The sequence below is a fragment of the Dasypus novemcinctus genome, chromosome 28 (assembly GCF_030445035.2).
Source record: "Dasypus novemcinctus isolate mDasNov1 chromosome 28, mDasNov1.1.hap2, whole genome shotgun sequence".
Taxonomy (NCBI): Eukaryota; Metazoa; Chordata; class Mammalia; order Cingulata; family Dasypodidae; genus Dasypus; species Dasypus novemcinctus.
The window spans coordinates 41613393-41634133 of NC_080700.1; the positions used below are offsets into that span (position 1 = coordinate 41613393).

At 50.4% G+C, this 20741-nt stretch overlaps 1 protein-coding gene across 1 annotated transcript in view; it reads left to right on the top strand.

The window, feature by feature from the left end:
- Nucleotides 1-20741, top strand: part of ARID1B (AT-rich interaction domain 1B) — a 398217-nt gene that overhangs the window by 329105 nt on the left and 48371 nt on the right. The window contains 2 exon segments of the mRNA XM_058289666.1: nt 5506-5685; nt 17149-17476. Coding sequence (XP_058145649.1) covers nt 5506-5685; nt 17149-17476 — 508 coding nt within the window.

The window sequence follows — 20741 nt, forward strand, 5'->3', positions numbered from 1 at the left end:
GGGGAAAAAAAACGTTTTAACAAGAATGGTAGAGAGCTAGAGCTGGAAGTGTCCCTACAAAAAATTTAACCCTACTCCCCTATCTAACAAGAGTCCAGAAAAGTTAAGGCACTTGCTGAAATCTGCACAACAAGCGTGGGAAAGCCAGGATGGAATCTTAGCTCAGTGCTCTGGATGTTAAACTGTGCTTGCCTCTTTTGCCTCCCCTTTATTTTGAATATAAAAATAACCATAATCATTCATATTTATTGACACTTACTGTGTGCCATGTACTTTTATAAGTGTTTTCATGTATTAACTCATTTAATCCCCATAACAACTCTGTGAGGTAGATAGGGTAGTTCATGTTTTATAGTTGAAGAAACAAATTAATAGACATGCATTGTTTCTCTCTAGGGTGAAAAATAGAAATGCTTCTTTTAGCTAACTTTGGTCTGCAGTTTTTGAAACTATGCTTCTATGCACTGTGGAAACCTTTTTAGTAGGATTATTGCTGGTATATAATCATGTTTGTATTTTATGTAGCACTTGACATACTTCCCAAGTGGTCTCCCAGCTTGTCCATGCTCATATTATCGTAGAATTAGCTTCAAAAACACAGGGCAGGGGAGCAGAGGTAGCTCAGTGTTTGAACGCCTGCTTCCCATGTACAAGATCCGGGTTCAATCCCTGGTGCCACCTGAAAATACACACACACACACACACACACACACACACACAGGTCTCATCATGTCATTTTCCCACTAAGACAATATATGGTCTCTGTTGGTGTTACTCAGAAGTCGGACCCTGTTTCCACAGGTTCACAGACAGAAGGGCTTCTGTGAGCACCACAGCTATCTATTTGGAAATGGGAGCTGTACCTGCACAATGAACTGCTTCAGTCAAGGAATAAGTTGATCACTAGAAAAATGGGCAAAGAATACAAACAGTTCTAAAAAAGGAAGTGAAAATGGCTCCCATGCAAGGGAAATGTTCAGCTCTGCTCGTGATGAGCAGGACAGAACAAAACGTGAGGCAGTTCCGTGGTCCGTTTCCTGCTGCCCAAGGTCAGACACTAGGGCAGCCTGCGGAGTGGGCGGGGCCAGCAGGCCAGTCCTCCCGTGCAGCCTCTGCTGACCAGACTTTAACCACAGGACCTTGGACCCAGCAATTCCACATCCTAGATCTTACCCTGAAGGTATTACGTCATATGTGGGAAGTGCCGTCTGCAAGGAACTTCCTCCTGCTGACTGGAAACCATCTCTACAGGTAGGACTGACAGGTTAGGGGTGCAGCCGCACAGCTGCTGGAGGAGTGGCACAAGGCGTGAGAGTAATCTTCTAGATACATGGTTAGAGAAAAGCAGTAAAGGTGTTTTATTTTTAATGCCACAAGGTGAATAATACACCACCATTTGTGTTTAGTTAAGATTTCAAATATATATATATATACCTGTACGTTCCCAAGTTAAAAATACCACAGAAAGAAGGTATTGAAAACCTTTGCCTTTGGCGCGGGGCGCCAGGTGGTAAGAGGTTGGGGGGTGGGGTCACCTCCCATACCCTTTTAACCACTTGGAATTTGTACATAGTTGGGCAAATGCTGAAAAAGTGTGGAATCCACATATTTTAAAACAGTAGTAGAAATAAAAACAGGAACAGATGTGGCTCAGTGGTTGGGCTGCTGCTTCCCATTATGAGATCCCTGGTTCAATCCCCAGGACCTCCTACAAAAAAAAAAAAACTAACTCATTCCTTCTAGCTGGAAACTACATCAAAATATGTGGGGTTATAAGGAGCTAAAAAGATATTCTTGAGGAAAGCTAAAAAATGTAACCTGGGACCGTATAACATAGTGAAACATCATGTAAAATATGAATATGAGTGATACTGCATTTATAAGAGTGTTTTTGCAAAACATGCAAACAAATAACCTAGACAGAAGGAAAAAAGAATAGCAGCTATGTACAGCAGAGGAAGCGTAGAGAGATTAAGAGGTGAGGAGTTTCTTTAACTATTACTTCTGGAATAATGAAAATGCTCTAAAAATGATTGAAGTGATGAATGCACAACTATGTGAGTATACCAAATACCATAGGTCGTACAGTTTGGGTGGATTTATGCTTTATTAATATGCATCAATATAATAGATTTGTTTAAAAATTTTAAATGAAAAACAAAGCCAAATATATTCTTGGAAGTGTAGAAACCATTATGATCACAAACTTTCATATTTCGTATTATAGACTGTGTGATACTTTCACGTCTCTTCTCTCATTTGATCCTTACAGCATCCTCATCCTCATTTCAAGGCCAAGGCGCTGAGGTTCTCGGAAATCCCGGGGTTCCCCGAGGTCCCACGGCTAGTTCAGTTCCATGTGCACGTGTGCACCTGTCACCCCTGCTAGACCCGGAGTGGTGGCACAGACAAGACCGTGACCAAGGTCTCGTGTTCTTCTGCCACCACTGGGTGACTGTCCCAGGGGACAGTGATGCTGTCCCCTCCTTGTCCTGGGTGTACTGGGAATGAGTGAGCACACAGTAAATGCAAGGCCAGGGCTTAGGAGGCACCTGCCAGCGGGGCCCTTACAAACGTGTGCAGAGGGAGCACTCCGCCTTCCCGCTGTAATTTCCATAGGTAGAGGTGGATTCCTGCGCCCCAGAACCATGTCCAGCCTTGCGTGGCCTGATGCAGCGGGGAGTCCCGTTTGCACTCGCTGCTCGTATCCCCCTCCTTTTGGACCTCCTCACGCCAGTGATAATTGAGAAAGTGCAAGTAGAATGGGACGTAGGTATTTCTAAGGACTGAGTAATACTGAGAAATAAGGAAAGCACTTGCCCAGGTAGCAAGTCTTAGCGCTTACATGAACAAACGTTAGACCTACAGCGCGTGCCCTGGGGAAGCAAGGACTTCAGGATGTCCTGTGTTACCAGAGCTTCTAAATCCTAGTTGAGTCAAAACTTAATGCTAGGTGAAGGACCAGTATTATTTTCCTTATCTAATGAAGAGGATATCATGTAATTCTCTTTTTTAAAAAAAGGTATGTACAGAATGAAGCATGTTTTTTATTAAGCAGGACTCTTTCTGAAATGATTGGGAATTTTATAGTAAAGCTTAAATATTTCAGGTAACGTTTTAAGATGCAGTCTTCTGTAGTTATTTTAGTGCTCTGACGTCAGTTTTCTGATTTGAAGAAGCAAACATTTCCTGTAATTTATATCTGAGAGCTGCCAGTCGAGCCCAGTTTCATAATGCTTATCCTTCTAAGTAAAGAGGCTGCTTGCTTTTACAAAGATCCATTTGCACAGAGGCAGTGGGAAATGATTTTTTTCCCTTACTGAAATGTACGTGATGACCTTCCTAAGTGCCGCATGCCACTGAATCTCCTAAGCTAAAGCTGGCCTTATATCTAGCTATTACCTTGCCCTCTGACCATCCCAGTAGACTTTCTTTGGAAGCCACAGTTCTTGGTCATCCTCTGTCAAGTTTCTGCAGCCTCTAGAAAATACAGAACTGTCTCTTGATAATGTGTGAACTTTTTTTTTTTAATTTTTCAATTTCTCCATTACTTTTTTTTTTTTTAAGATTTATTTTTTTGTTTATTTCTCTCCCTTTCACCCCCCAGTTGTTTGCTCTCTATGTCCATTCGCTGTGTGTTCTGTGTCTGCTTCTATCCTTACCAGTGGCACCAGGAATCTGTGTTTCTTTTTGTTGCGTCATCTTGTGTCAGCTCTCCATATGTGTGGCACCATTCCTGAGCAGGCTGCACTTTCTTTCACTCTGGGCAGCTCTCCTTACGGGGCGCACTCCTTGCATGTGGGGCTCCCCTACGCAGGACACCCCTGCGTGTCATGGCACTCCTTGTGCACATCAGCACTGCGCATGGGCCAGCTCCACACAGGTCAAGGAGGCCTGGGGTTTGAACCAGGGACCTTCCATGTGGTAGGCGGACGCCCTGTCCATTGGGCCAAGTCCACTTCCCTGTGAACTCCTACGCAAACTTTTGGGTCTTGAAGGTCTTTTTAACTCCACCAGATGAGTTCAATGGTGTTAGTTTTTTCTTAGATAAATGTCTCTATTTGGAATAGACGCCACGTCCAAATGAGCATCCCAGAGCTCTTTCTCCGTTCTCTTTTTCTCTTTTGCCTGGACTACTAGATATGTGGATATATTTTCCCATTACAATTCTGCATGGTTTTAAGATACATTCTTTTTGAAGTTCGTTGAAACACCTGCTGCCCCTACCTACCAGATGCCTATGAAGTGCCCACACACTGTTGAGTACATGAGAAACTTAACATCCATCCCCTCAGACGGTCGGTCCTGACGCCCAGCAGCGTGTGACCCCGTCAGGCTCTCACGGAGCAGCAGTGAGCACGGCGGGGCCTTGGCCTTGCAGCTTGCACGCGAGGGAGGACAAGGAGCTGTGAGCCAAGCAGAGTGGACGGCTGCAGGCTGCAAAGGGTGCTAGGGCCAGCGAGGGTGGGAACGGCTGCCGCCTTGGGTAGGTGGTCCGAGAAGGCGGCTCCGAAGGGCAGGAGAGCCAGCCCTGTGGAGAGCAGCTGCCAAGCCTCCCGGCAGAGAGCACAGGGGCTCAGGGAGCACGGGGGGCTCAGAGCACGGGGCCACGGCCGGGGAAGGGCTCGGTGTTCTCCTGCAGCATCTCTCAGAAGGTTCCGGTGGAAAGGCAGCAGCAGGTGCCAGGGATGGCACAGGCCACAGCACGATGTTTGGCGTGATACCCAAACCCAGTGGGAGGCCTCGAGGGGGACAGAGGTGGGCTGGTGTCCTCTTTACTCCTGAAGGAGGCTTCTGGAGCTTTGTGAACTGAACTACACGGAGTAGGAGGGGGCTGAGAGGGGAGCCGGAGGCCAGCGCTGCCCTGAGGCATTGGAGAAGTGGGGATGGCCCAGCCCAGAAGCCGTCGGCAGGATGTGCCGATGGACAAGGAGCGGAGGGAGGAGTCGTGGTGGCGGAGGCCACTGATGTGGGAGGACCACAGGGTGGACAGGTTTGAGGGAGAAGGTAAGCAGTAGATTGGAATAGCAAGTTGTTTAAAGTTTCCCCAGAAGGAACAGCAGGAATCAGGCCAGGGCTTCCCAGAGGAGGCAGGACGAGACTTCTGCAGAGTGCAGGGCAGGAGGGGCAGGGAGAAGCTCGGAGGGCAGCTGGCCGGGCAGAGGCCGCGTGGAGAGGCCGTCACTGCAGCCGTCGCTCAGTAGTGCCTGACCTGTAGTACCTGGCCTCCTGAGAACCCTCCTGACAGATAGGCCTCCTTGCCTCTTCTCCAGCAAGTTCAGATCCCCCATCCGCTGGGTAGTAGTGCACAGCTCAGGCTCAGGACCAGGGCGGGCACTTGCAGAACCCCCCTGGGGTGAGATGTGCCGAGATGTTTCCCCAGCTTGCGGGAGTCCCGCAGTACCCAGCTGCCAGCACCACGCGCGCCCCGCCGTCTCGTCTCGCCTTGTTTGTACGCGCAGGGATGGCGAAAGCCCCTTGACGTCTCTCCTCTCTCCCACTTAGGTTTCATGGCGGGCTCCCAGAGGAACGCCCCGCTGGCTCAGTACGGACCTCAGCAGACAGCACCCTCCATGTCACCGCGCCCCGCGCCGGGAGGCCAGGTGCCTCCTGGGATCAGCAGCTTCCAGCAGAGCAGCTCGAGTGGGACTTACGGCCCACACCTGAGCCAGTACGGGCCCCAAGGTAAACGCTCTGTCCCGGCCTGCTCCGCGGTGGGTGGAGGTGGTGTTGGGGAGCTGGTGCCTCAAGGCCCCCATCAGAGCCCCGTGAAGATTCTCTTGTCCGTGACCTGGCCAGAGCGTGGGCTGCTGTAGAGCCCAATCCTTGAGGTCCCTGCAGCGCTGGGAGGGTCATCGCCACAGCCCTGCAGGAAGCACGAGCGCACCCCTCCGCTGAGGGCTTCGCCTGCGGTATTAAGGGGTCGCCTGCTTCTGCGGCGCGATTGTACAGGCTGGCGGTGACAGCCGCTCGAGGCCTGGCCTGGAGACGTGTCCAGTGTCAAACCTGGGTTGTTCAGGTCCAGCTCGGGTCTCACCCCTCCCGGCAGGGACTGTCCTCACAACAGCATGCTTGCCGGATGCCGCTGCGTCGGGGCTTCTGCCACCTGCAGCAGGGCTGTCCTGGGGAGGTGGTCGTGCTGACCTGCCCACTCAGTGTCCATCTCCTCGTAGAAGAAAGTGGACCGAGCCCGAAAGGACAGAGGCTTCCAGTGGGAAGATAAGGGAAGGGTAGAAAAATAGCTAGAACCAGCCCCAAAATGTGCCGTCTACTCTCTGCCTCCCTGGAAGTGGACATGCATACAATCCTTTTATCAAGGTTTTAAACCTGATAACAGTTTTTTTCCTTAGTCACTTTTGGCAGTAAGGCACCTGAATTTAGCACTTTCTTTAGAGTTTATCTAAATTAGACATTAACGGGTAATTTCAAAGGAATGAGGTAATCTGGCTTATCTCTCGGAGTTTCCTTACTTCTGAAAATACCAGGAATATTCCAGGCAAAGGTGATGGGTTGCCTACTCAGAACCTGTAATGAAACGTGCCTGCCTCCCAGCAACCAGGCCTGCCTGTGCCAACAGCCTGGTGTCTCCCGAGGCAGGGAGTGCTGCGCAGGCGGTGTCGTGGAGGCTCGCCGCGCCTGCCGGGAGCTCACGTGGCAGAGGCAGGACCTCCAAGACCAGTGTGTTGCGTAGAAAATCTTCCCTTGCTCGTCTCTTGTACTTGATATTTTGAAGACAGTCATCAGTGAATTGCCTTGTTTCTTGAAGATCTCTTTTTTGAGGGATTTGAAGCTTGCAGTGCTGCCACAGTAACACACTTTCCTTGCCTTCCACTGCTTTGTTACAGTACCTTCCTGCTATCTCTGTCGTGAGAACTAAATTACAACATCCAAAATGCAAAACCTTTATATCGTCCCCTCCTGCACAGTCCAGACCAGCACAGACATGGGTTTTGTATTTTGCTTGAGCAGTTTTCCACATTCTTAGTGCAGTGCTCATGTCTGCCCGGGTGCGTTTTCTCAGGGGCAGTCTCTGCCAAGCTGAGAGGTGCTGATGCCTTGGCTGGGAGAGCCCGCCTGTCCACTGCGCCCCTCACCAGGTGCCACGGGCTGCATGGAGGGACAAGAACACGAGGGATAAAGGAGAGCAGTTTATTGGGCCTGGCCTGCACAGCACTTTCATTAGAGACGCAGTTGCAGCCTCGTTCTCAGAGCTGAGGCGACTGGAGGTCGGGGGCTCACCCATCAATCGTAAAGACCTCATGGCGCCTTAGAAGAAGGTCTCCACACCGACGTGGAAGGGCCAGGCTGGCCATCTCTTCCTCCACTGTTACACACAATGAGGGAGACTGGCTCGGTCTGTGAACCCCTGAGAAGGTGCTGATGCTGGGAGGAAGAGTGTCCCCATAGCGGGGTCATCCCTTCTGTGCCGTCCTCGTTCCCCCGGCTGTTGAACGCTGAGACCCTTAATTTAAGAGTGCCGAGCCTGGTGGCTTCTCGTCCCCACTGCGCACTCCCTCCGCAGATTCCTTTCCTTCTGGAAGATGAGGACATTGGATTTTGGACGTTGCTTCTATTCCCACTTCCTGCTTCTATTTTAATGACGCCCACTGGACTCCCTGTATTTCCTTTTGGATATAGAGCCAAGGAGGATTTCTGTGGGGTTTTTGTTCTTTGAGGCACAAATGCTCGGTTTAGTTTGGTTTTAGAAGCAGTCTGGAATGAGGGTGATGGTCCCCTGCAGGGCCCTCTCCTGGCTCTGTCCTCCCGGCGCCTGTGTGCTCAGGGTCCCAGCTCTTTGCTCCCTGCCCTCCATGTCCCCGTCCTGCTCTGTGGTCTGGACACCCCAGGGTCCCTCGACTGGCTCTCATCACTCGTAGGTGACGCCACTGCCCAGTGTCCTTCTCCTCCTTCCCTCAGCAAACATGTGGTGACGGGAAGCCACGCATGGAGCAGTGCTGCTCAGGTGAATGCGTGCCCACACCTGCACATTCCTCTCTGCTTCAGGGTCCTTTGTGAATAGACACCAAACCAAAGGATTTCCTTTCTTCCACATCTCCACTTTCAAATGTCCATGCCTTTGGAAGACTCACTAGTGCAGTGGCCCCGAGGTCAGGCGTCTCCTTCAGTTTCTTTTCGTAACTCCGTGGATTCCTTCTGTGTTTGAGAGACCTCCCCGGCCAGCCGTTATTGCCAGGAGCAGCATCTCAAACCCGTGGCTCTTGATGGTGACCCCCAGCGTGCATTAAGCACGTCTGCGCCACGGGCTTCTTTCCACATGGCCTCATTTAACTCTCACCACCCGACGGTTCTGATGGCGCCTCTTGGCGGGTGAGGAACCCGAGGGCAGGATGGGCAGGCAGCCTCCCGGGGGCGCAGGTCCCTGCAGTCGAGCCGGTTGCCCCCACCTACGTGAAAGCTGCCAAGTTGAAGCCGTGAGGGCGCGCATCACTCACCCTCCTCGCACGCCCTGCAGGCGGAAGTGCTGGGGCTCAGACCAAGGGACGCGGACTTCACAGTCCTGGAGCAATGTCCAGGCTGCCTCGTGCCCCCGCTCGGAGCTGGGCACCCTTTCTCTTCTGCTCCCTCGTTCAGGAGCTGCCAGGGAAACTGCCTGACTTGCGGAGCGGGGAACATTTTAGGCTTTCAGGCATGACAACTTACCAAGTAACTAGAGAGAGTTAGAAAAGTAAATTCCTTCCAGGTTGAGAAGGAGGGGAAGGTTTTAGAAATGTGTAGTAAACTGTAAAGTCTGCATGATTAAATACACAAATGGGATGAAGCCAATCCAAATGTGTAAAACTGTGTTTTAATTACAGCGCATGTTATGAAACAGAACTTTTCTACCTTCAAGCAAGTAAACATAACTACCCAAGTAGAGAGGACCATAGGGACTGACCTTAATAAATAGAAATGAAGTATTTGTAATTAACATGTTAATTATTAATAAATGGATTTGTGTGGGGGAAAAGAGAGCTGAGATCCACTTCATCTTCCTAGCCTGTACATTTCTCCAGGGCAGACTTCCTGTCTTATTTGTTTTTGTGTTCTCTAGAATAGTGTCCGTCTCATTGACTATCCACAGATATTTTTTGCAGTTTTCACTGTTTGCTAAGGATAAGGTTGGAGCCTTAGTTTTGCTACAAATAAGCCGCTTTCTCTTGGGCTTCACCTTGGGCAAGTACCACTGATTCTGAGCTTAGATCCTCCCCAGTTATCACCCCCTTGACTGAAGCACCCGGGGGTCCTTGCAGAGCCCCCAGGGCCGGGGCCGCTATGATGAGGGATGAGGCCCCGTTTTATGCCCTCATTTTCCCAGCCTGTGTCTTAGGAAGCAGGCAATGTACAACAGGTGAGTCTGGCAAGCCTTTTATTTCTAACTTACCTGGTAAATGGTGTTTTTCAGGCAGGTTTAAAGGTTTATTCTCTAAAATAAATTAGATGCCACCTGAAATCTTCCTTTTCACTTCATACGTTGAAATCTTTCTCACAAATTCAGTGAGTGGAAGCCTAAGTGATAGTGAGTTAAAATGACTGTAGTTCCAAAACCGTGGCTTGCACAGTCATGGACTTACGGCAGCTGGTCCAGGTCATGGGAAGGAAGTTTAGTGTCAGAGGTGGGCAGGGCTGCAGCTCTGGGAGAGCCCTCCAAGGCCCAGGCACACCGGTGTCCGCACGGCCCAGGGCTGCCCAGAGCCTCGTCCAGTGGCGGGAGGAGCTAAGTGCATCCTCGCTGCCACGGGCCTCCACCTGGTGAGCCTCGTCTAGTGGCTCCCTGGGCAGTCTCTGCCACTGCCCCTCAGGTCACCGTTTCTCCATCCTGAGACAGGTGGTGACCACCTGGCAGGGGTGCAGCCCCCCAGTGCCTTGGCCTCATGCTCCAGGGACAGTGCCAGGCACAGGTAGCCCCTCCGCGGGCTCTACCTTGCCATGCTAGGAGGAACAGAAGTCGAAGGAGATGGTTTTTAAGGCATGAGGCCAGTTGTGCAGCCAGTCTTCCTTTGATGCTTGAATTTAGCCTTCAAGACGTAAGCATGATGCGTTCTTAACTGACTGGTCATCCTTGTGATTTTTTCAAAACCTGGGAGTTGGAGAAACTGAGAAGTAAGGGAAACTTACAGCACAGATCAACTTGAAAGAAAGGAAGAAACAAAACAAAGCAACTCTCATTCCCGACAAGTAGGAAGCTAATGATTTTAGCTCCCTAATTAAAATCAGCACCAGTCACGAGTGACATTCACTCCCTTCATTCAACAATTAAACTTTTTTATTCAGTGCCATTTGTTCACGCCTTTGTTCAAGAAATGGCTTCTTGAGCGTTGAAGAAATCCCAGCATCCTTACCGCAGGCATCCTCTGGGGCAGGGCCTCTGGGCTCCCCTGGGTCCACCTCCTGGGGCGCGTTTCCACTGCAGCCTGTGCAGAGTGTGCACCCACGGGGCACATGGGTGTGCAAGGCGTGACCAGAGAGCCTGCAGTGTGGCATTCGGGTCTAGCTTTTGGGTAGAGAGAATGCCTTCTTACAGTTTTCAAGTCATCGCACACTGCTTCTTGTGCTCTCCTCTGTTTGAGGGGTAAATTTGAATATGCGTCGAGAAAAGTAAAATGAGGCACATAACACTATTGCATAGTATAAAGATGATTTATTTTCACTGATTAAAAGTTATTAACATTCGAACAATTTTTTTACTTCTTGACATATCTGTCTACTCACCGTCAGTTGTCCAACTGTAGTTACTGCTGTTCTAGTATTTTTTCCACAACACCCACACTGTACCTTCCCGGAGGTTGTGCACTTCATAAATATTGTTGGTTATAACCCTACTCCCTGGAGGTCCAGCAGGAGGCTAGCCCTTTGCCCAGGTGTTCCCTGTGCTTTGCAGGAGGCTAGCCCTTTGCCCAGGTGTTCCAGTGCTTGGCAGGAGGTTAGCCCTTTGCTCAGGAGTTTCCTCTGCTTGGAGAGGAGGCTAGACCTTTGCCCACATGTTCCTATGCTTGGCAGGAGGCTAGCCCTTTGCCCAGGTGTTCCCTGTGCTTAGCAGGAGGCTAGCCCTTTGGTTATTGTCATTTCTCGAAAGACTGGGAGTGGCCGCAGATGTCCACACAGCCCCTTGTTCTGCAGTGGCTCTGCAACCTTCCCTCTCAGAGAAGCCTGTTCATCCCGCTCTCAACTTGCAGGCCACTGCCTCCTTTCTCTCCCCATTTTTTACTATATTTATTTGCCTGTTTTTTGTCAGCAGAGTGTAAGCCCCTTGTCTTTCTTCCCTGCTGGACCCCAGCAATCTGGCACAGCACCTGACATGGAAGAGACCCCTAGTGACTGGCTCTTGAATGAATGAATGAACAAACTAACGAACGAACTTTGCTGAGGCAGTGAGACCTCAGAGGCGCTGGCCCGCCTGGGCGCCGTCTGATGCTTGGTGAACACTGGGTTGACCACTTACTGCTCAAGAGTGAGTGAACACATGGCATCTTTTCTGTGGGAAGTGAGACTAAAGATAGTATTTGTCTTTTATTCTCTGTGCATCTGTTTTCTCTGCACTGAGCATGGATTACTTTGTAATTAAAGTTTTTCAAAGCAATTTTTGTAATATATATTGAAAAACTTCCAAATAGGAACACTGACATGATACTGTAAGGTAAGATATTGGGTCTTTCCCCCCTCTTTTACATACTCTATGTAATATTGTTACTACTAATACATTGTAAAGGTTTTTTTTATTGTATGTTGACTGGGGAAAAATATGGTACCTTATATATCAGTTCAGAAACAGATTATCTCTAATTTATTCCCACAGACAGTAGGATTTACTGCACCTTGACATAAGTCACTTCACATTTGGAACCTACATCTGCTCTTTTCAGCTGCGTGATCAAGTTCTTCTTGAAGCAGTACCTGAAAAGAGTGCGTGGGTGATAGGGCTGAGGAGATGGACATACTTAAAGAAGTTTCTGAAATATAAAAAATCCCCTTCCCCCAAAAAGGGCCTTATTTAGATGAGAAACAGCAAATACTCACGTGAAAAATACTGAAAATCATTTGTTATTAGGGAAATACGTAATGATAGCCACTGCATACCTATTAGAATGGCTAATACTTTTTAAAAATTGGCAGTACCAAGCGCTGGTGAGTATGTGGAGCTCTGAGAGCTCTCCTACACTTTTTTGTGGGAATGCAAAATAGTTAGAACCACAGTTTGGCAGATTCTTAGTAAGTTGAACATTCCTTTAACATGCAACCCAGCAAGACAAATGAAAACTTAGGTCCACAGGACGTCTTGTATGCAAATGCTTCAGCAGCTTTATTCCTAACTGCCAAAAACTAGAAATGGCCCAGCTGACCCTAGAGTGGTGATTTACTACTCAGCAATAAAAGACAACAAACTCCTGACCCATGCTACAGTATGGATGAATTTCAAAAGCAGATGCTAAGTGTAAGAAGCCACACACACGAGGGGCTGTGGTCTGGGGGTGGAGTTGACTTCAAGGAGCCAACAGGGGCTTCTTGTCTTGATAGGAGTAATTCCATATGTTGAGTGTGGTAGTGGTGATTACACGAAACTGTTTGTTATGGTATGTAAATTATGTCTTAATAAATACGGCTTTAAAATGATATGTAGGAGAATGCTATAAAAATGGTGAGTGTCATTGGCTGGCAAAAAAAAGGTAAATGCATATTCAGCCCTAATTCACAAGTAGTCTGTCATCATGCAGAGCTAATTATTCACTTCTCCTGCCCAGGGAAGAATGTCTAGGAGGTACCTCTCCATTTTATTCTCTACAGCATCCAGGACTAATGCCTTGCACATGTTAATCATTCAAGAGTAATTGCTGAATGACTAAAACTGGGGGCAAAATGCCCTTTGTGGCTGAAGACACAAAGCAATAGGCTTAGGTTACCCATCATAGCTGGCAGAGTTGCATACTCTGGAGTGGGGTGCTGAGTTATTGGTGACTCCCTAAAAGGATGGTGGTGGCCTGCATAGATTCTGGCGCCTGCTTCTTCCTTTATCCGGTGTTTGAGTACGACTTCTAGTGGGTTGAAATCTGAATCCGTTTGGTCACCGTTTTCCAAAGCTGCTGTGCCAAGATGAACCCACTTGAAAACCGTGGCTCTCAGACTTGGCCGAGAGGCCTGTCCAGCTGAGGTGGGCTGGCCAGCATCTGCTGCCTTCACTGTGGCTAACACTGGCGCCATCTGCTCTCTGTCAAGGCTGCTGCCAGCAAATTACTAATCTATTAGAGAAACAGAACTGAGGTTGCACTTCCATTCCTGGATTGCCCTCTCCTGTTTTACTTGGCTTACGTATTTGGGTCTTGTTCAGTTTTGGGGAGAAAGAGAACCATCTTGTAGGTAATGGGGGTGGGCATGACTCATCCCTCCCCTCCCCACACTTCTTGAAAAGGTGGGGGCGGGGGGGGGAGCTGCTGCTGCTGCTAGCTGCCCTTGTCTACCAGGTAACTCCACGCCTGGCCCAGCTCATCACTTTAAACACTTACCCTGTTATCACTTTGCAGGTGGCAAAACTGATGCCTAAAGAGGTGAAATGACTTGTCCAAGGCCATGCTGCCAGGACACGTCAGAACCAGTGTCCAGAGTGTCCCAGAGCTGTGCTGCTCCCCTTGAGGCCGCTGAAGCCAGTGTCTGCCTTTAGAACCCCTTTTAGCCGGCGTGTGAGTCTAACGAGGAGGGTCCCGGCAGCATCCAGAGAAGGGGCTATGCCTGTCTCCTGTCCACAGGGCCTCAGTCCTCAGAGCCCAGTCCCTCGGCATGTGCTTTTGAGTGCCCGCTCGGGGCGTCCCCACCCGCTTAAAGAAAGTGGGCTGCGCGCCCCGTGCTCTCTGTGGCCCTGAGCACCGGTGCATGCATGCATGGGGGGGAGGCCGCCGTGCGGGGGTGCATGTTCCGCCCGGCCGCGGTGCGCCCGCTTCCCTGCTGCTGCGGCTTCCGCGGCCTTGGGGGCCCCCACTTCTCTCGAGCACATGGCACACATGAGAAGGGGCAAGGGGAGTGCAGGGTCCCAAACAGCACGGTCGTTTCCTCCCTTGGCGTGCCTCAGTACAGCTTCTGCCGCCAGGGGGACGCCGGCCACGGATGTGGCGGCGCAGCTTGGGCCGGAAGTGGCTGGCACCGAGATCAGGGTTGCCTTTCTCCTACAGCTGCACTTGAGGCCCAGTCTAGACTAGCCACGCCCGAGCACTTGCTTTCTAAGAGTCCAGTGTTGCTTCATTCCCTTCACAAGCGAAGGGCGCAAACGTTCTCACTGTCAAAGGCTTCTCAGCAAATGAGTCACCTACCCCACGTTGTGGTGGGTGGAAGGTAGTCGCAGAGGCAGGGCGTGAACACGTGAAGTGATTACATGTGCACCCGAGCTAGGAAGGAGTATGTTTATTTTTAATAAAAGCAAGAGCAGAGAAGGAGCACGATTTTCCACTGATCTTATCAGAGAATCTGGAAGGGAGGAGCCTGGCAGTCAGGGCAGGGGGTGGGAGACATCTGGATTCCTGGTGACAGGGGAAGGTCTGCTGCTCGTGCTCCAGGGAAGTGGGCAGCCTGCAGGAGCTGGCGGGAGTCTGGAGTGGGAGGTTCAGAAGCAACTTAAAACTTAGTGAAAAGAACTCTGAAACCCATGAACAGTGAATGCTTTACCTTTTACTTCAACACAAATAAAATGCGATCATTTCTTCAAACTCTGGCTACATGAAGGGGACAAGCCTCCACGCAGAGGCAGTTTAAATTGGAGGGACTCATGTCCCCTGAGTTGTTCTGGTTGAACCTTCTCCATTGCTTTCTCCCTCTCTCTTTCCAGTTCCTTAGATTGGCCAGCACCTCATTTCATAATATTTTAAGCTTTTCCTTGGTCTTCCACATGTCATCCAGGGTTAAAGACACCTTAACATGGCTCACTTTCTTTTGCTGTTATAGTCATTTGTCAGCTTCGCCCATGATTGGTTAGTATCAGGGGTCAGCAGACCTGATTTTGTGAATAAAGTGAATACAGCCGTTCTCAAAAGTTAACATAGTAGTGTCCACAGCTGCTTTGAGACTCTGATGGCACAGTTGTGACAAAACTGGCCCACATCCCTAATTCCAGTACTTTGCAGAAAAAGCATGCCAGCGAGTGGACTTCTGCATCATCTGTAGTTAATACATATTTTAAGGACAGTTACAGATGGATAAGACACGTGCCATGCCTAAAACAGAGTAGGTACTCAATAAACATTGGAAAGGCTGCTGGCTTCCTTGCAGTTGTGTGGACTGAAGGTAACCTGTTTTTACAATTATGAGAATATGTTAAAGAGTGTGGCTTTGCTTAAGTGTGTCCGAGCCACATGGAGTGGCCGTGTGGTCGGAAGCGCCACCCCTCCCCGTGGGGTTCCGTGGCTCGGGACAAGGTGCCCAGTCTCCCTGCACCTCAAACTCCCTCCTCCCAAGGGAGGATTATAGCGAAGCGCATCTCTTAGGCAGACAGGAGCCTGGCGCTGAGTGAGTGTTGTTTAAGGATTTGCTGTCACTGCTTTGATCATCCAAGTCACTTCCTGCTGGAAACCCTTCGACAGGTCCCCCTCATCAGCCTGGTCCCAGGCCCTTCCGTCCACCCCGCCAGGCCAGGCGTTCAGGCCTGTCTTGAGTCCACCTGCTCTCCCTCCTCCGGTGCCCGTGGTTGCACTTGCCCGAGTGCCCTGCTCACCCCCAGCCGCAAGATCCTGCGCGTGCATCCCGTCTCTCATCCCAGCCGCTCCTGCTCGAGGAGGTGGAGTTAGGGAGGGTCGCCTTGGCTCTGCAGGTGAGGCTGTGAAATCTAGAGTAAAACAGCCACTTCAGTGCGGCGTGCCCAGCCGGCTCCGACCGCCCACCCCAGCGCTTGCCACGTGGGCTCCTGAGGGTTCAGCTTGGGCCCCGCCACGCCCACCCCTGACAGAATGCCTCTCCTTTCTCTCCTTCTCGCTCCACACTGCATTATCTTTTTGTTTCTGTGTTATCCCGTCTCTCCTCTGCTCGCCCGTGCTGTGCATGTACACACAGACAGACAACATGGGCTTAGGCTGAGGGCTTCCTTGGTGCCAGGATAATTGCATTTCACTTCCTCTCCCCTGTGTTGGAAGAGTTGCTGGCCTAGAGCAAGGGTTCAGTTTCGTCAGCTGTATTGGCAGGTTCTTCCAGAAGGTCGTAAGGTCCATGCTGAAGAAATATCCATATTCTGCAAGCACTTATCTTTCACCTTTTCTTCACTCCAGCAGTCACTTAGCAGAAGGCAGCATATTAGGATGCTTGAGTACATGGGTTCCAGAGTCAGTTTCAAGCTTGAATCCTAGCCTCCTAACTGTTGATTTTCCTCCTCTGTAAAGGGAGTCATGCCAGTATCTCTTTCCCATCTGCTTATTGGGAGACATGAATGAAATGAGTGCAGTCAGCACAGTGGTGGCGTCACGCCCAGTGCGAGCGGGCAGTAGCGTTCAGCAGTCGTTACCAGCCGTTTTGATGGCTAGAGTAGAGCAGCCTCAGACCTGCCTTTAGTTGACCTGAATTTAATTCATGTCCACACCACAGGAACAAAGATGTGGAAGGGGAGAGAGCACACCACTGGGTGGCGCAGGCCCTGTGGCCCTGTCCACGGCTGCCACCAGGCCATCCAAGACCCGGCAGCAAGCCAAGACTGCCCCGTTACCTGGTGCTCAAGCGAAGAGCAGGGCTGCTCCCATCGCTGGAGAAAAGCTGGCTGCCGGACGGACGCCAGGCTTTCCCCAGACACCCTCCTCGGGACTGGGCGAGGGCCACCTGGCCGCACATGCACCCACCTTGCCCCTTGTCCTTCTGAACCGCGCTCACAACTGCCAGCGTAGTGGTAACGTGGCCACGTAGTGTCGAGTGCAGCTTGCCCAAGGACTGGGAGTAGAAGTCATTGTTTTGGTTAAAATGTAAGAAGGTGAGGTTTGGCTCGATGGTCACAGGCCTCGGGTTTGTGCAGAGACACATGGAAAGTTATTTTGAACCCACCAGCCTCGCGAGTGCCACACAAGGAAGGCATAGATAAGGCGAACGGCTGAGGCCGTGTCGATCGCCTTGTTGGACTAAAGTATCTCCAGTGAATAATTTCACAAGTTCGCAGATTAAATAAAAGGCTTTAATTTGTGTTTGCTTTTTGTTTAGGTAACTACTCCAGACCCCCCGCGTATAGTGGGGTACCCAGTGCGAGCTACAGCGGCCCAGGGCCCGGCATGGCTCTCAGTGCCAACAGCCAGATGCACGGACAGGGGCCCGGCCAGCCCTGCGGCGCTGTGCCCCTGGGACGGATGCCGTCGGCGGGGATGCAGAGCAGACCATTTCCTGGAAATATGAGCAGCATGGCCCCCAGTTCTCCTGGCATGTCTCCGCAGGGAGGGCCAGGAATGGGGCCTCCGATGCCCACTGTGAACCGTAAGGCACAGGAGGCGGCTGCGGCCGTGATGCAGGCGGCTGCAAACTCGGCACAAAGCAGGTACGCCTTCAGGAGCCCGCAGGGCTGGTGGTCGGGGTCGGCGCGTGGGCGCCTCTGAGCTCAGCCGCGTGGTCTCCCCAGGCTGCGAGGAGAGGGGAAGCTGGTTTTGCTTGGCGGTCTGTTCTGTGCTAAAGATGCTCTCTAACGCGAGGTCAGAAGTAAAGGACAGGAGGCCCTGGGTTCCGAGCAGTGGAGGACGCAGGCCGAGCGGAGGGCGCGGGGCACTTGTGGACCTCTGGGCCGTCCCCACCCCACCCACAGCAGGCCAGGCCCACGGCGTGAGGAAGGAGACGCAGACTGAAATGTACTATCTAAAACCCCTATCCAAATGTACTATCCAAAACACTGAGAAAGAAAACCCCTTGTTTTAACTTCCCCATCAGAACCCTTACAAAATAGAATCGTTGTATGTGCACATGTGTGCTGTGTCTGTCTAAGTGTACGTGTGTGAGACGTATAGAATTCTTCCTCTTGTGTTACTTCATTTTCCTGGTTCAGCCTCTGTGTCCAAACCAAAATGTGGTTCATAAAGAAAAAAATAATATTTTAGAAAGATTGGGTTGCTGGAGCAAGGTTTTAGCCTCAATTACTTGTTTTTTTATCCTGATTTTTAAAATTCTTGAAGTAAATACTCAACCTATGTGAAAACTTCATAATTAATTGAAGGTTTGGGAGGCAAGGTGCATGTTTTAAAACAATACACAGCGGAAGAGATGTTTCTTAGTGGTGTCTCCTGAGGAGAAGATGGAAGGTTCTGATTTTTGGCAAAGGGGAAATACAGCTCATGTGTGTGCTTGTGTGTCTGTGCATGCGTGTGTTTGCAGTTGTGCACATGTGTGTGCATTTGTGCATGCATGTGTGCGCACGTTTGCGCGTGTGTCCTTGTGTGCATTGTGTGCGTGCATTTACAGTTGTGTGGATGTGTGTGTGCGTGTCTGCATGCGTGTGTGCATGCATGTGCGTGTTTGCAGTTGTGTGCGTTTGCACGTGTGTTTGTGTGTGCGCGTGTGCTTATGGGTTTGCGTGCACGTTTGCAGTTGTGTGTGCGTGCGTGTGTACACTAGAATGTGCTCTAAAGCTGCCATTTTGAGAATGGAGGGATCCCTCCAGTCCCCTGTTTGCCTCAAATGATAATGAATTTCCCTTTTTGGGGATTTAAAATAAAAAGCACTCATTATCCCTCTTACCTGCCTGGCGATGGCTTAAAATCCACAGAACCCCACAGCTTGCCTCTGTAGGAACGTGCAGTCTCCAGGGAGCGTTTAAGAAACCAGCCTGTAAAGACTGGGTGGGCGTGGAAGCTCCCACTGAGGTTTAAGTGGATTGCCCATGGTTGCAGTTCCCAAAGCTCAAGGAAACTTGCGTGAAGGTCAGAGTCTCCTGCACTTGCCTGAACCTGGGGAGACCCCCTTAGGAGCCCCGTCCCCTGATGCACCCTCTCTGAGTCCATTTCTATACGTTAGCATCTAAATGCGCTTTCACGCCCGTTCGTTCTGCAGGTCCAGTCAGCAGGTGGTTCTAGAGCCTGGCCTTCCCCTCTGCCCGCTGACGGCCTCTGGTCTGGGTATTTTCCTTGTACGCAAATCAAAGCTGTACTTCAAAACTCTCCTGAAATGAGATCGGACTGCTCCTTTGCTCTCCCTTTTTTGGGGCTGGGGACTCTTAACCAGTCCCACCTCCAGGGTATCGTGCCTGCAGCCCATGTCCCACGTGGGAATGTTCTAGTGGACAGGGCTCTTGCCCTCGTGCTGGAACCAATCCAAAGAAGTTGTTCTTCTGTTCTGCTTTAGGCCACCATACATTAGGTCGCCTGCTTATCCCAGCCAGTCTGGGGCTGGCGGACGCCCCCTGTTTTCTTCCCAGCACCCCAACTATGGCAGCTCTCAGGCGGCCGTGCTGCACCAGGCTGACCAGTACGGGTAGGTAGCCACACACATGGACCTTGCGGCGGGACGCGGCATGGTCTTAAACGTTGCCGAGCGTGGCATCTGGCTGCCGAGGGAGCACCCAGGCCCAAGGAACGCTCGGAGGAAGTTCGCCAGAGAGGGGTCCTCCTTTTGGTTCTTTTCGTTTGGTTCGGGTTCTCTGTGCTTGGTCTGTTTTGTTCTGTGGTGGTTTGCCGGAACCCTGCACGGCCCGCAGACCCTGTCTTTGCATGGCTTTGGCATGGCTTCGCCCTTTGGCACCCGAGAGGAAAGCGTAAACCTCCGTAAGGCTACGGAAGCACCTGCTCTGGCGCCACGTCCCCATCGTTGTCGTCGTCACTTTGTCTAGGAACTTATGTCGCTGTCACCACGACTTTTATGGCCATTCCTGCCGCTGCAGCAGGCTTAGTTCAGAGCCGCAGTCACAGTTGGCAGGGGCTCGCAGCAGTGGGGAAACTGAGGTCGTTGGGCCTCGTGAGGGCTTGCACTGTGTCCCTGCTGAGTGGACACCGTCCCCAAGATTCCACCCCCTGATCCCAAGGTTTGGAATGCTGACATCAGGAGGATGCAGCGTAGAATTTCCTTTCCAGATACATTGTTGCCATATTATTATTGATTGAACACAGGAATTACATACAGCAACAAAAAGTTTCTCTCTTCTTTCCTACTGCAAGAATATATGATATCCAGCTCTGTCACCATTTTTAGATTAAAAATACTCAAGTTATTTTATGAAGTAGAAATATTGATGTCATTTTGTGTATATGAGCAATAAGAACATCCTACATAGATTTACTCTTGTTCAGTAGTACTTGCAGCAGAGCTGTAACTGCATTGTTAGTTCAAGCACAACAGCAGTCAACAATTTGTATAGAACTTGGTTTAACTAGCTTTGTATAAAGACTAAACTTTGAGAAATATGCTTCTGCTACTTATGAATGCCTGGGGTAGAGAGCTTTTAAAGTAGCTTTGTGTTGGGTTTGCATTTGTTTAGGTAGCAAGAACAGAAGGTAATTTTGGGAGTTCAGTATTCTGTACGCACGGTCCTAAATGTGGACTGACATACAGGTTCCTGTGAGCATAGTTCCGGTGATAAACCAACAGGACAGAATGAGGTAGACATGCCAATTCTTGGGGCACCGTATTTTCCTTTTTTTTCTTCCTAACATTTGTGGTACGTCAAGGTCAATTCCTGAGTCAGTAGAAAGATAACAGTGTGGGGAGATAAGCGTTTATCATTAGCTGCTCACCTGTAGGAGCTGTCCTTTCCCAACACTGGGGTCCTGTTTAGACCCACCAAGCTAGTTTGGCTATGCTTTGCCAAGCCACATTAAGCAGCT